Source organism: Symphodus melops (genome assembly GCF_947650265.1).
Source record: "Symphodus melops genome assembly, chromosome: 1".
NCBI classification, from domain to species: Eukaryota; Metazoa; Chordata; class Actinopteri; order Labriformes; family Labridae; genus Symphodus; species Symphodus melops.
The window spans coordinates 48489003-48503431 of NC_136691.1; the positions used below are offsets into that span (position 1 = coordinate 48489003).

At 38.7% G+C, this 14429-nt stretch overlaps 3 protein-coding genes across 3 annotated transcripts; 2 read left to right on the plus strand and 1 right to left on the minus strand.

Annotated features, from left to right (window-relative positions):
• The first annotated feature begins 86 nt into the window (after positions 1-86).
• On the plus strand, positions 87-6470 carry polb (polymerase (DNA directed), beta). The gene is made up of 14 exons (XM_079364563.1): positions 87-315; positions 597-654; positions 1605-1671; positions 2544-2618; positions 2734-2792; positions 2893-2942; positions 3117-3168; positions 3277-3331; positions 3420-3492; positions 3586-3656; positions 4810-4896; positions 4984-5051; positions 5362-5501; positions 5641-6470. The coding sequence occupies exons 1-14, from the start codon at positions 255-257 to the stop codon at positions 5733-5735; spliced, it is 1011 nt and encodes a 336-aa protein (XP_079220689.1). The 5' UTR covers positions 87-254; the 3' UTR covers positions 5736-6470.
• Positions 6471-7147: 677 nt separating this feature from the next.
• Positions 7148-9322, plus strand: dynll1 (dynein, light chain, LC8-type 1). Its single transcript, XM_079364829.1, has 3 exons — positions 7148-7268; positions 8040-8178; positions 8943-9322. Exons 2-3 carry the CDS (start codon positions 8047-8049, stop codon positions 9078-9080), a joined length of 270 nt encoding a protein of 89 aa, XP_079220955.1. The 5' UTR covers positions 7148-7268; positions 8040-8046; the 3' UTR covers positions 9081-9322.
• Positions 9323-9743: 421 nt separating this feature from the next.
• rpl6 (ribosomal protein L6) lies at positions 9744-14373 on the minus strand. Its single transcript, XM_079364730.1, has 7 exons — positions 14310-14373; positions 13272-13418; positions 13085-13183; positions 12727-12870; positions 10339-10387; positions 10017-10201; positions 9744-9925 (listed from the first exon to the last, which is right to left on the minus strand). The coding sequence occupies exons 2-7, from the start codon at positions 13416-13418 to the stop codon at positions 9773-9775; spliced, it is 777 nt and encodes a 258-aa protein (XP_079220856.1). The 5' UTR covers positions 14310-14373; the 3' UTR covers positions 9744-9772.
• Between the last annotated feature and the right edge of the window lie 56 nt (positions 14374-14429).

Genomic DNA, 14429 nt, shown 5'->3' on the forward strand with positions numbered 1-14429 from the left:
GGGACAATTTAGGAGCTGACTCACTCTGAAAGATGGTAGTAATGAAACGTGGATGAAAAGGTCCCGAGAACGCCGCAGAAGAGGATGATGACGTAAACGCGTATCACGCACGCCCCACCCCCCTCGACGTCTCAGTTATTGTTCTGCTTGAGCTAGCCAGTTAGCAGCTAGTCAATCGGCTTTAACTTTCATATGTATATACACAACAGGACCATTTACATTTCCTGTGGACAACTAAGACTATCGAATCAATAATGAGCAAGAGGAAAGCGCCCCAGGAATCCCTAAATGAGGGAATAACAGACTTTCTTGTCGGTAAGGAAAAGTGGACATTACATTGGCTAACAGAATGGCTAACTAAAGGGTCAACTTGGTTCCTAGCAAAATAAAACCTTAAAAAATGCACAAGTTGGATAAACAATATGGTACATTTCACTGTGTCTCCTTGATGGTCGATTGAAACTTCAACCTGCTCTCTTTGCTCGGGCACACAGTGCTTCGTCATGTAGTTCCTGTTTAAATGGAAACAGTCTGCAGGAGTTGAGGTCATTATTTTAACGTAATGTGATGTTTCTTTGTTTTGTCGATTTTTTCAGAGCTGGCCAATTATGAGAAAAACGTCAACAGGGCAATACACAAGTACAATGCATACAGGTGAGCTTCTGTCATTCAGTGCTTTGTCTTAGGACGAGGGTTATTTATTTTTCAACAAATAAAAAATATATACACGTTAAAGTGTGAATAAACTCAATTGCTAGAATATAAATTAAAGTGCATGCAGCTTTTAAACATTTAATGAAGACCCCATGTATGTATTGTTGTGCATAAACACATTGTGATAGCATTAAAAGGAGAGGCGTCAGAGCAGCACTTCTCAGGTTGTAGTTCAGACTGGATTCATTTAGTGAGTAGGTACAATACAAAGAGGCTTGACTAGAGCTTGTGTCCACAACCTCACAATTAAATTCCATTTCAATTCTTTGGGCAACGATTTAATCAAAATGGTTTGTTTTTGATTTAAGAATTCATACAGACAACATGAATACCCACATAAGTGATCGCAGTACCGTCTGATATTTGTTAACTCATTCTGTGTTCATGTGTTTGTATAGGTTCAGTAAAAAAGTGATTGTTTATTAATAAACAAATAAGAAAGTACAGTATTACTGTTGTTTTTAAAAGTGCTATATAAATAAAGCTTTACTTTCTTATTATTATCTGAAGTGCACGTTTGTTCTTGAGCTGATTTTGTAGCTTAATCGTCATAAACACTTTAATGACATGGACAAATAAATAAAGTTATTTTTAACCATTCCTACAATTAATTGTGTAACGCATTTGATGTGATACAAAAACAGGATTAGTTAGATCGTTTTGATCAACCTATTCTTCTGTAGAGCACTGTGGTCAACTGTGGTTGTTTTAAAGTGTTTAACAAATTCAGTTGGATTGGATTGAAATCTAAGGTTTTGTAATAAAATATTTGGAATTCTACAGAAATGTTTTGAACCAATTTTTTTTCCTACTTATATATGTTGTTTAATTATTGAATATATTTTTTTGTTGCCTTTCTTTTTAAATAACTCTTCCTGTTCCCTTTGTAGGAAAGCAGCCTCTACCATCTCTAAATACCCAAACAAAATCAAAAGTGGCGAGGAAGCCAAGAAACTGGTATGTTGTTTTCACGTCTTGAGTTGCTGCCTTCCTAACAAAGTATGTTCTCTTATCTTTAAAATGAGGTACAAATGGTCAAAATTAACTTGGAGAAAACAGTCCAGATGCGTCGTGACAAATCAGCAGTTTTCTTACTGTCAATAAACATTATTTGTGTTGCAATGGAGGAGCTTTAAAAATGTTCAAATATGTCAGATCTTTAAGTCAAGATGACACACTGTGTACAAGTTAAATACTTGTACACAGTGTGTCACACACTGGCTGGAATCAGAGGGGAAGAAACGGTTCTTTTAGCCTGAGGTTTCCTGATGGACCTCAGCCTCTCGCCTGAGGGTTTTAGAGTCCGGCAATCTTCCCCTCAGCAGAGCAAGACTCCACAGGGCGAGAGTCACAGAGGGTGATGGGTCTCCACTGTGTTCAGAGCAGAACCGCTCTGAGTTGTAAAGAGAGCACCAGGTGATGGGACGTTTACTTACCTGTTCACTCTGTATGAGTCTGCAGGAGGGGGTCCATGATGCTTTTTCAGCGGGTAAAGCACAGTGTCTAAATGAGTCGTGGGGCCTTTTTGGAGAGCAGACAGAACAAAATGTGCTTTGATTTCCTCTGTGTCATTTGTTTCATATCTGTCCCTCTGTGTGCTCTTGACCGAGACAGAGGACTGTATTTGCTTTAAGACAGTTCACTTCAGTGTAATGGTGCCTGAAAAACTGGACATGACAAAATCACTATCTGTCTTCCTTACTACTGTGATGCCAATGTGTTGTGTGATGCCCTCTGCTGTAGCCTGAAAGATTCTGTCAACATCTTACGTAACTGCAGCTGAAAGCACTATTCAGCACCCTCATGTTTTGTGTCCACACTTACAACAGGATGGTGTTGGAGCTAAAATAGCAGAAAAGATTGATGAGTTCCTACAAACGGGCAAACTACGAAAACTGGAAAAGGTGAGTCTTTAGGTGTGGGACGACTCTGTTGATGACACATTGTAAGTGTGTTTACTGATTGCCACATTTGAACACATTACACACTTTCAGATGATGTGCTGTTTTTGTATTTCAGATTCGAAATGATGACACCAGCTCCTCCATCAATTTCCTCACCAGGGTTACTGGAATCGGGTATGTTTTTAGTGTCATTGAATGAACAACTCAGCGGCCCCTCCACAGATGTATTGTTCATGTAGATTTTCTCTCTGCACTTTATGTGGCTTCACTTTAGCCCTGCTGCCGCAAGGAAGTTCTTTGAGGAAGGTGTGAAGACATTAGAAGGTGACTCCCATTATACATATACATTTCATTTTTATTAACATGTAAATCTCAGTTCCTTTCCATATGAACTATAAAACAGGGTTGTATATGAAATATCGTATTATGCATTCAGTATTGAACTGTTTAATAAATGTGCTCTCATTTTCTGAATTGATTTATGTGCTCATTGTTTAGATCTGAAAAAAATTGAGCACAAGCTTAATCATCATCAACAGATTGGGCTCAAGTAAGTTTGGCTGAATGTCAATTTCTAAATATATCAGCATCCATACAACGTCTTCAAGTCTTCTCCCACACATGAACTGCGTTTAATGGATTGTTTGCCTGCACTCAGGTACTTTGAGGAATTTGAGAAAAGAATTCCACGAAGTGAAATGGAAAAGATGGAGGTCAGATCACCACTTACATGTTTGTCTTCATATTAAATGTGTTTTATTGGAGAGTTTTCTCACACTTGATGTTGATGGTTTGGTTCAGACGCTTATTCTTAGAGAGTTGGAGGATGTTGCTCCTGAGTACATTGGAACAATCTGTGGAAGCTACAGAAGAGGTGAGATTTTCCTTGCACGTTCACTATTATTGATGTTTTGGTTTATATTAAGACACTTTGTTGTATCAAGATTCACTTGGGTCTCATTTCAAGGTGCTGCATCGAGTGGTGATATTGATATTTTGCTCACCCACCCAGACTACACCTCTGAGACTGAGAAACAGGTAAGACTTTTCTACTGTAGGAATAAACCTTTTGAAATCAATCTTTTTTTTTTAAACTTTTTTTTTTCAGAAAATGGTTTAATTTGATTAAATAAATTGTCAGAAATCATTAGTAATGTTAAATCACTCCAGAGAGTTGTTGGTGTGGTGTTTATTGGCTTATTTTAACTTAGCTCCTTATAGACTGGAAAATATATATTACTACATATGTTACATGTCAGTACAAATATACAGACCATCAACTTACGGTACATGTCAATGAAAACAGCATTAACAAATATGGAAAGGAATAAATCAGTGCAAGAAACACAATGAAATGTGAAGAACATAGTGATGGTTGATTGAAGCTCTATACTGAGAGCAGGAACGTACTACATTCCTGAACAAGACCCACCATAGCATGAGGAGAAGCAGATCAGCAACATTAGAAAAGGCTGCAGTTCTAGAGATGAGTCTCTGCATCTTTGCAGTTAAAATAGGAGCATTCAGTACTTCATCATTTGATAATTCTTTATACTGATGGGTACTCTACACAGCAGCCTCTGCAATCAGTGTTTGAATGTGGTGTGAATGTGAATATAGAAATTATCAGAAGACTAAAATGTGCTGAACAAGCTCAGTTCTTTTACCACGTTTCCACATTGAGGAAGTAAGATGTTTTAAAAAACAACAAATGCAATCCTTTCAGTGTTCTGTTTGATCACTATCGCACTTTGGCGATCTTTGGGCACACCACGTACCTTCACCTTAGTTGATGAAGTGGGTATGTGCAACCAATTCTTTACACCCAAACCATCAAGAAGCAGAGTCTATTTCTTTGTTCTGATTGAGTCCTCAAGTGAAGCCAGAGGGGGGATATTGGCCTTTAAAAGGCTGGTGAGGTTGCGCTTGCTAGCACATTGTAAATTGGTAGGCTGTCACTTAGCTTCCATTTAATATCGTCTATGATTGTTTGCAGGATCTTCTTTTTCCCATAAGGTCCTGTGAAACATTTTTAGTGAAGGTTTATTAAGGTGTGATTCTTTAGCATTTCTATTTTCTTCATGACTGTACCAGTCTTCCTTTTGGAAAGGCAGCATGCTTCCTTTAATAGCAGTTGAATTTGTACCAACAAATAATTTGTTTTGTTGCATTTCTTTTCTTTCTTTTTCAGGCCAAACTCCTCCACAGAGTGGTTGAGCATTTTGAGTCCATTGGGTTTGTGACTGATACTCTTTCCAAAGGAGAAACCAAGTTCATGGTGAGTCTGGCGCTGATGTTCAGATTGGTCATTTAATTATAAAGTGCATTACTTTTTTTGATGACATGCTGGGTCTTGTTTTTGTAGGGAGTGTGCCAGCTACAGCAGAATGATGACGATGAAGAAGAATACCTTCACAGACGTATTGATATCAGGTACCTTAATTCATATTTCTTTCAACACTGATAGTTTAGGCACTAAGTATTCACGGTGTTTATGAAGTACACATTAGACTGAGTCAGGTGGGTAGCGGTTCATAATCATGAAACTTAGAACACGTCTGTAGAGGGAAATCTGTGATTTTCAAATAAATACCTTTTCATCTACAGACTAGAACAAAAGACATGCCCAGTTAAATACTTTTAGGCACAAATGATAAAAAAGGAAACAAGGAAATGTTCTGATTTGTTAATTCTTCTTATTTCTCATTCTGTCTGATCTCTGTCATTTCTCCATTTCTCAAAGGTTAATTCCAAAAGACCAATACTACTGTGGAGTTCTGTATTTCACAGGAAGTGATATCTTCAATAAAAACATGAGAACTCATGCTCTGGAGAAGGGCTTCACTCTTAATGAGTACACAATACGACCACTTGGAGTCACTGGTGGGTCTCAGTCAAATATGTCAAAATGAACTTGACGAACTCTGTGCCAGCGATGTGTGACTTATTTGATTAGTCAGTGACTAATAATGTATGCTCTCAGCATTAATATCAGCTGTTTGTTTTTGTTGATCTGTTTTAGGCGTGGCAGGAGAGCCTCTGCTGGTGGATAGTGAAAGAGACATCTTTGAATACATCCACTACAAATACAGGGAGCCAAAGGAGCGCAGCGAGTGATGCAAAGGACCACGTATACTTGCATCTGTTTTATTTTGAAGCTACAAACAAGATCCAATGCATGTTTACCAATGTGTGTATTAAAGTGTCTTTCAAAAAACATTCAACTATTTGAGGGGGAAAAAAACTGTGAAAGTCATTTTTGGTTTTGATGGAAAGAATTTGTAGATCAGAATTAGGGACATTTTACCTTTGATTAACATGTCCACATATTGTGTTAAACAACACATCTGATTTTACTTGCAATGTAGTGCTTCTTGGGAAAGTTTCTGTTTTAGGGTCTCTGGACTTCACTTGTAAGTTGTAAATCATGCTGAATTATTTTACTCACCACACTTCTTTGTATTTTAATTTCTGATGTATCAAGAAGGATTATAACATAACTCGAGAGTAGTTACCTTTATGCAGGGTGGCTTCTGTTGCAGTCGTAGATTTGACACAAATAACAGTGAGAACCCATCTCATTATTCAACATTTTTAAAAGTATACCATTGAAGCAAAGTTAAAGATAAAATTCATATCACTGTTGTATCTTGTGTTTTATTTATTTTTTACAATAGATGTGTTGAACCAGTAGTTTTTCTCCAGTTTTGTCCAAATAAAACTAGAAGAAATACAATGAATGCAATTTGTTTTGTGTATGGGCTCCGTTATGGTACCGGACAAGTGTTTGGGGGGAGAATGATGATTTGTCAACAACAAAAAGGATAGTCAGTCACCTCAGTTGTTGATAGGAAACAACTGTTGCACTGGCAGAAATAATGCATCTGTTTTATGTGGTTATGTTTTATAATACATTGGTGTGAGCTAAGAGCATATATTGAAAGTGGCAGATAACAAACCTCGTTATTTTCTTCAGCCTGGTATGTGGAGAACTGTAAACATTTAGGAAAATGTTTCTGAAAATAATGTAGTACAAAACAATGCTACAAACAACCAACTGTTACATTTTTTTGAGTTTGTATGTGTAAAATAAATTGGGTTTTTTTAAATCATGAAGATTGAATTTCACTTAATTTTCTTTTTGATTGAAGTTCTTCTTTACAATATACTCTTGAATTTCCCTCGGGATCAATAAAGTATCTATCTATCTATCCATCTATCTATCTTGTTTTCTATTGATCAATATGCACATTCAACTACTTTATTTAGATTATTTTAAAATGAGACATGGCAGTATATGTGGACAACAAAAAAAATTGCGAAATCCATCCAGATGTTTCTCTACAAACTCATCCCCAAATGCAGTCGCCTGTGAGAAGGCATAATGTTATTTACTGCGGTTTCCACGGCAACCATAATCTCGCAGTGCATGATGGGTTGAAATAAAATGCAGGCAGAAACACCAGAAAGATTGGCAGGACTGAACCAATGACAGCAAGCCATGCATTAATATCAGCCAATTGAAACGCGTCAAAGCAGCAGTCTCTAACCGCCACACACCCACATTACTTTTGTGTCAACCACTTCGCGGGAGTTGTCGCAAACGGAGAGGTCGTCTCTTTAAATTTATAAACACTAAACAGGAGACAAGTAGGTATACTTAAGATGCATGCATACGGAACATCTGAACATAGTTAATTTAATGTCTTTGTAAATTAGAACAACATCCGTGTTCACTATTTCACGGTATTTTTTTGCCTGTTGTGGGATGAATGAGTAGCTAGTTACCGTGCTTGAACTGTAGGTAATCAACGGCTCATCGTCGCTGAATAATACTAAAGTAGCGAGGTTTTTCTGGCAAAATCTTTTCCTCACGGGACGTTCATTTAAATTAAATTCCTGTGTATGCCACACGATTGTTTATATGAGATGGTGGCGCTTATTAAGGCATCGTGTCCGTTAAAGCAGATTTTGTTTGCTTTTAAACGTTTGGAATGTGTTGTCATTTTCAGCATCAAGTGTCATATTATGATTGTGGTTGAAACCTCGGATAAATTAGGAGACGATAATCTCAAATGTCTTGCGTATCCATAGAAACTACGCAGAGCGCGCATCCAGCGAGCTGATGGAAGTTATGCAACACTTGTAGAAATGGCTAGTTGAGATATTATGTGTCAGTTATTATGTAATGATTGCATCGTCACTATTTATTTTTTCTTAAAAAGTCCTTGAATGCTATTTATTTTAATTATTGTATAAGGAAAAAAAGAGTATGAGGAGCTTCTTGGATGCTCTCGATTTAGAGTTGATAGCATTTTGAGTGTGTATTTCTACTCGGTGTGTGTGTGTTTGTGTGCGTGCACGTGCGTGCCAATGCGCCTGTGAAGATGATGAGTCCACCGCTGTGTTTTGGTTTCCCAGGGCAACCATGTCTGAAAGGAAGGCAGTGATCAAAAATGCCGACATGTCGGAGGACATGCAGCAAGATGCCGTGGAGTGTGCCACTCAGGCGCTGGAGAAGTACAACATCGAGAAAGATATCGCAGCATACATCAAAAAGGTAAATGCCCTGCCAACGCACCTATATTTTAGTCTAAAGCACATTGTGACCTTCCTAAGTAACTCAAACCAAGCGATCTTTAAATACAAATATCTGGTCAATATTTGATTGATGATTTTTAAAGATACAACCACTGATGCTTTTTGCTCCCTGACTTTCCTACGCCCCATCCTTCCTCTTCCTCTTGGACTGACTGTCCTGCAAACTCCTCTTTACTACATTTTTTTAGTTTAGTGGATTCCTCCCTAGTACAGGAAAGGGCAGTCATCTAACCATGACGGAACAAATGGTTTTAAAAAAAATCCTTCCTGCTTTAGGAGAACATACACTTCTCAGTTTTCTACCACCTCAGGCCTAAAAGGGCTTACTGGCAGAGATTTAAGATTGGTCCTATAAAATTACCCTGCGCAAAATGAGTACTTTTTAACATTAAGAAAACATAACTTAAATTTATTCTCAAAGATAAATTTGTTGAATGCTGGAAACATTTTTGGTGTGATCATTTAGATATTTTTGAACTTTTTGAAGAGGAACTATCCTCCAGGGAGTTCCCTGAGAACACAAGGACTTTTCTGTCAGCATACTAATCCCCACGTAAACTACTGTTATGTAGTGACTTTAAATGGTTTCCTGCACAATCAATAAAAAAGGGGGGAGGGTTCCTACAGTTTCACCATCACCTTACCTACTATACTCTGCAAGCATGTGTTTTCACAAGGTTACATATCTTAATCTCCTAACATTTAACATTTTTTTCCTCACAGGAGTTTGACAAGAAATATAACCCAACCTGGCACTGCATCGTTGGAAGAAACTTCGGCAGCTACGTGACTCATGAGACCAAGCATTTCATTTACTTCTACTTGGGTCAGGTGGCCATTCTGTTGTTCAAGTCCGGCTGAGAGAATGCATTTTCTCCACATCAGCTGACCATGCATACAGTACTGACTGACTCGACAAAGGCACTTATCATTCCTTGGCAAGGGGCCGCTGCCTTTTTCTGTGCTGCTTTCTTCTTTCTTTTTGAGGATAAAAATACGTGGCCATGTTAAAGAGATGAAACACTTGTATTTATTTTTGTCTTGTTACATTAGACATGTCATTTTTTTAATTAAAGCGTAGCTTTTAAGCTGTCTCGGTCCAATGCCTGTTGTGATGATTTCTGTGCATTATGTAGTGAAACTTAATGAAACAATTCACATGAACCAGCTCATTCCACATCTGGTGGTAACTATTCTAAACGTGAGGTCAGCCACCATCCTGTAAGTAGACTCGAGATGAGAAACCATGCAGTCTACTTTTAGCCTTGTTCAATTAATTTATGTCACTGCATAACACGGACAAGTGTCATTTACACATGCTCTTATGCCAAATATCACCATGACGCCATTTTATTTGTGTAGTTGCTATGTGCACATGACACCAGAAGACAATCATGGCAAGTTAAAAAAAAAAAAATGTTCCATTAGCCCAGGGTCAACTGCAATGTTTTTTTTTTTTGAAAGACTGTACAATAAATGTATAAAACCAAAACATAAAGAATAATGGAGGCATGAGAGGTTAAATGACGGTGGTACTCTTTATTACATCACATTTAGAAAACCAGCTTGTGTGGATAAACACCATTAGACAGGCAGAATGAAGAGCGCAGGTAGCCTTTCATCTGAGGGACTTTCTTGATTAAGGGCAGGAGCTGAGCATCAACCGCTTTCTGGTCCTCCTTCCTCTGCTCTGTCAGCTGGTACTTCTGCAGAACAAGAAGAAAACAGCGTCAGTTTATGCACATACAAAGGCCCAGGTCTGATTGTAACAGTCAAAATCTAGACATTTCAGTTGACCTCTTTTTCTGTATCAAAGATCTCTCCCTCCTGATGACGGGGCCTCCTCAGCTTCTTCTTCTTGAAGTAGGTGTCATTCAGAGTCTTGGGGATCTTCATACCAGAGATGTCGATTTTGGTGTTTGTGGCAATGACAAACTTCTGGTGAGCCCTGCGCAGGGGGACTCTGTTCAGGGCAAGAGGGCCTGAGGGGGGGTGCAAAGAGAAACGAGCATTGGAAAACAAGGTTTAAAAAAAGCCTTTCAACAATGAGAATTTGATTATTGATGAATGTACTCGTATACCAGTACTGCATAAAGATTTTACTAGCATAAACACTCACCAGTAACAAGCAGGAGACCACTTGAGAGCTGCTTCAGGAACACCACACGCTGAAAAATAAAAACTGTTATCAGCAAATAGAAATAATGGGGTACATTTCATGCACCAACCACACATTCACAGATGAAACCCTGTACACCAAGAAGCCGATTCGTATAAAATCATATACATGCCATCAACTTCATTTTAGAAGGTGAAAAATAAACTTGACAGTGCTTGCTTTATCCACAGGACTCTACCTGTCCATTTGATAGCTGAAACATTATTTAGGTCAGCCACCACTCAAAGTGTGTGTAGGCACACTCGCATGCTTCCATAACTTGCCCGTGTAGAGTGTGGGAGAGAGCGACAGTGTCTCTGGTACCGAGGGCGTGATAATAGTGATGTGTCGAGCATGCTTGTTATTCTCATACACAACTGATTTTATTTGTATGGACAATATCTTTTGATACCAAGCTTTCATTGACAATGACAACTTATCGTGCTGACATCATGTTCAACATTGAAGAGCTTTATCTCCGTCGGCCACTTGACAGTTACACAAATGGTGTACAGGTAAGTGTGATTTCAGTTGTAAAAATGCCACAGCTGGTTTAACTGTGGGACATGAGCTGCTCGAACAGCAAAAATCTGAACCACGATTATGAGGTAGTGGTGATTTACCCTCGTGAACAAAATGTAAGAAAAACTTGGAAATATTAATAACACATGACGAGACGAGCCACACTTCATGTAATGGTTTCATCTCGATGTCAGGGCTGTCCACATTGTAATCGAAACTTGGTTAATTGCCCAATCCTACGTTAAGACTTGTTGCAGCATTCGCCGCTCAAGCTGTACGAGTGGTAAGTCACGTGTACATTAGTGCAGAAAAGTAAAGGACCGTTTAGTATGACTTAACGTACAACTGTCAGTGAAACCAAAAAAAAATCTGCACATCAACATTTAACTATAACATACGATTGTTTTTTGAGTCCCCACGACTGTTACAGTATTTCATGAATACATTCAAGTACTTTTGATGTGCCATATTCAACAATTTTCTGTCCTAGAATTTCTCAATCATTACATTTTGGAAGTCAAATGGCTGTTTTAATTGAGTAATATTAATTGAATTTATAAATACACTTTAAGAGTCTCAACATGAAATAAACATTGACAAATATCGGAATTATACGACGAGTTATGGAGCACAAAACCCACGTTTCATTAATGTGGAAAAGGTTTTATCCTAGCTGAAAGAAGTAATATCTGTTCCGCCTGTATTTTATATGAGCAACTGGGATAGCTCACTTATTAGCTTCTAAGCTTACAACGAACACTCGGGTTTAAAGACAAAGACATTGGATACAAGAAGTTGATCAGCGTGTACTTATTTATGTTGGCAAGTGTGTTTGTAGCAGAGAGTTGATGGTTGATGAAGATTTAGCCCCTCTAGGCGCTACTGTCTGTAGTGGTTAGCTAATGCGCTACATTAGTCCATTTATCTTAATGCAGAGTACAACTAACGCACAGAGTGGGAACATCAACTTCACAAAGAAGATATTTTTGGTGTTAATTCTTCTTGTAAGCGCTACGCCATTTCTGAACACGACACCAATAGGACGCGTCATTTAGAGCGCGTAGCTGCAGTGTGCGAGTCAGACAAACGTGTTAAGGATCTTCAGTTTGTGGGAGAACCCAGCGCTCTGGAACACAAACTATCTGAGCATCGACTACAGCAGGCTGTGACATTAATAAGGTGGAGCTGTTAAGTGTTGTCACACAGCCACCAGCTGGTACCTGCACGATAGTCGACGGGGCGAGTGACAGGAGAAAAGACGAAGCAGCATTTGAAATAGTAACACGTTACGACCAGTTTACGTGAAAGTTTTAATAGGGGTCTAACATCTATCTGGTTAGCGGGTCTTTATGGCACAACACTATTCTTTTGAGCATGTTCTGCTGTAGCAGTAATATTTGTGTGTTAAACATGTTGCATGTAGTTTAGTGACATACTTCAAAACTCTCATTTATACAAATTATACACCGTTTGTTAAAGCTGATCTTGGAGCTTCTGCTTTAACATTGGATGTAAACAAACCTTTAGAGACAATTGACTAGTAAAAGTCCCTCATAGGGATCTGCTTCTAGATGAGCATAAAGCACAACTCATTCTCAGTTTTAAAATTCTGTTCTCATTAAGTTCACATTTTGATCCCACATGGATTGATGTGAACGACATGTCTGAACTATTACATCACAACCAAGGTCTCCTGTAAACATCAGTTTTTTACCCAGTATGATATTTATCACGCACCTCAAGTTTTTTTTTTATCCATCTTTATCTATAACCAGTTTCATGTAGTTATAGAAGTGATTATCAGCATGTGCTAGAAACTATTTTTACCTTTCCACGGTGGCGACCAGTGAGCAGAACAAGGACAGATCCTGGAGTGATGGAGGCACGCAGCTTTCTCTTGTGCTGGCTGAAGGGTTTTTTACCGTGGCTCTTCAGCTTGCGGGGAACGTCCTCTGTGGGGTAGTAGCGGGGCTACAGTAGAAAACAGAAGATTAAAAAAAAAGCCAAGTATTCAAGGACATTTGCGGGAAATGCTTGCATGGATAAAAGGCATGTATGGTAATGTAACTGAACTACTTACTTTCATGACAAATTAAAAATCATGTGATTAACCCACTGTCCTAATAATTGGTCTGTACATTAAAGTACAAATTTGAGGGGAAATGAATGAATTCACATTACTCACCATCTTGCGCAGCTTGACAACACGGGTGCCGCCATTCTTGTCTCCTCCGACAGTCTTAACAACTGTGGCCTTGGGCTTTGCCTTTGTCTTTTTCTCCACCTGAAACGAGCAAAAAGACAATTAAATGTGAAGTTCTAACAACCCCTTTAATTGTTTGACTTGCACAGTGTCACAGGTCTACCCTCACCTTGGTCTCAGTGGTCTTGGCCTTGCGCTTGTACATGGCCCTGCGGGCGAACATGGCGGACCGGGAGTACCGGCCGATGCCACGGGCCAGCACTGGGTTCCGGCTCCCGTGCTTCTTCTTGGAAGCTTTCTTGTCTCCCTCTGCCATCTGACAAACAGTGCAACAGGTTTAAAACACTATCCTTGCAAGTTCAGTAATTAAACTAACTACTTTGCAAGTCTAAGTAAAATAGCAATAAGTTAAAGCTTTTAAACATAAGTTTGTCTCTTGACCTGTTCTTATGTTATATTAAATGAACATTTGAAAAGCTTCAAGAGATAACACTTGACTTTAAACAAAGATTGATTGACTCAACACAATGGCATTTGACTTGTTTGGTTTTATGTGAATATATTAAGAAAACGTCCCAGTCTTTAAACAGCTAGTCATATACAGAGGCACAGTAATGGTTGTGTTATCGAGTACATTAGACACACACTGTCACAGTAATGATGCAGCCTCCAGGGTCAAACTCAAACATTGTATAAGAACTAATCAAAACCGTATCCCGTCTTTTACTTGTAATAGTTCAGGTGCAAGAACATGCAGCCATTTAAAATGTAGAAACAAGACACTTGCGTTAGCTAATGTTAGCAGTTAGCATTCCAGAAAGATAATAGTCACTCTGATGCTACATACTAATCAGGCATTGAGTCTCTTTAATGTGACATTAACTTCCATGTAAACCTGCAGTATGACAACACATTTGTTTGCGTTTACGGTAAAGAAACCTATCGAAGAGGGGCACACGTTTCTTTGAGCTAGGTAGCTACCATGTTATATACAGCACTATGGCTAGCCGGCGGCCTCGGCACCGATACATTAAACTGTCCATTATCAGCGTAACTTCAGGGATATATCATATTAATAACGATGCCTAACGCATCGTTAACATACAAGGATCCGTCTTCTGCTAATTGACGAGAGTAATTCTTATTCTTTAACACGGATGAAAGCAGATTTTATTCCAACAGTAACACGAAGGCAAGGGTGTCTTACCTTGGCTATGAAAAAAAGAAAGACATCCGGGCATGTGACGTATATAAGGACGCTGCACGTTGACGTCAACACGTAAAGTTAGAAAGATGTCATGGTCCTTGTAGTCCAAAAGCGTCTCTT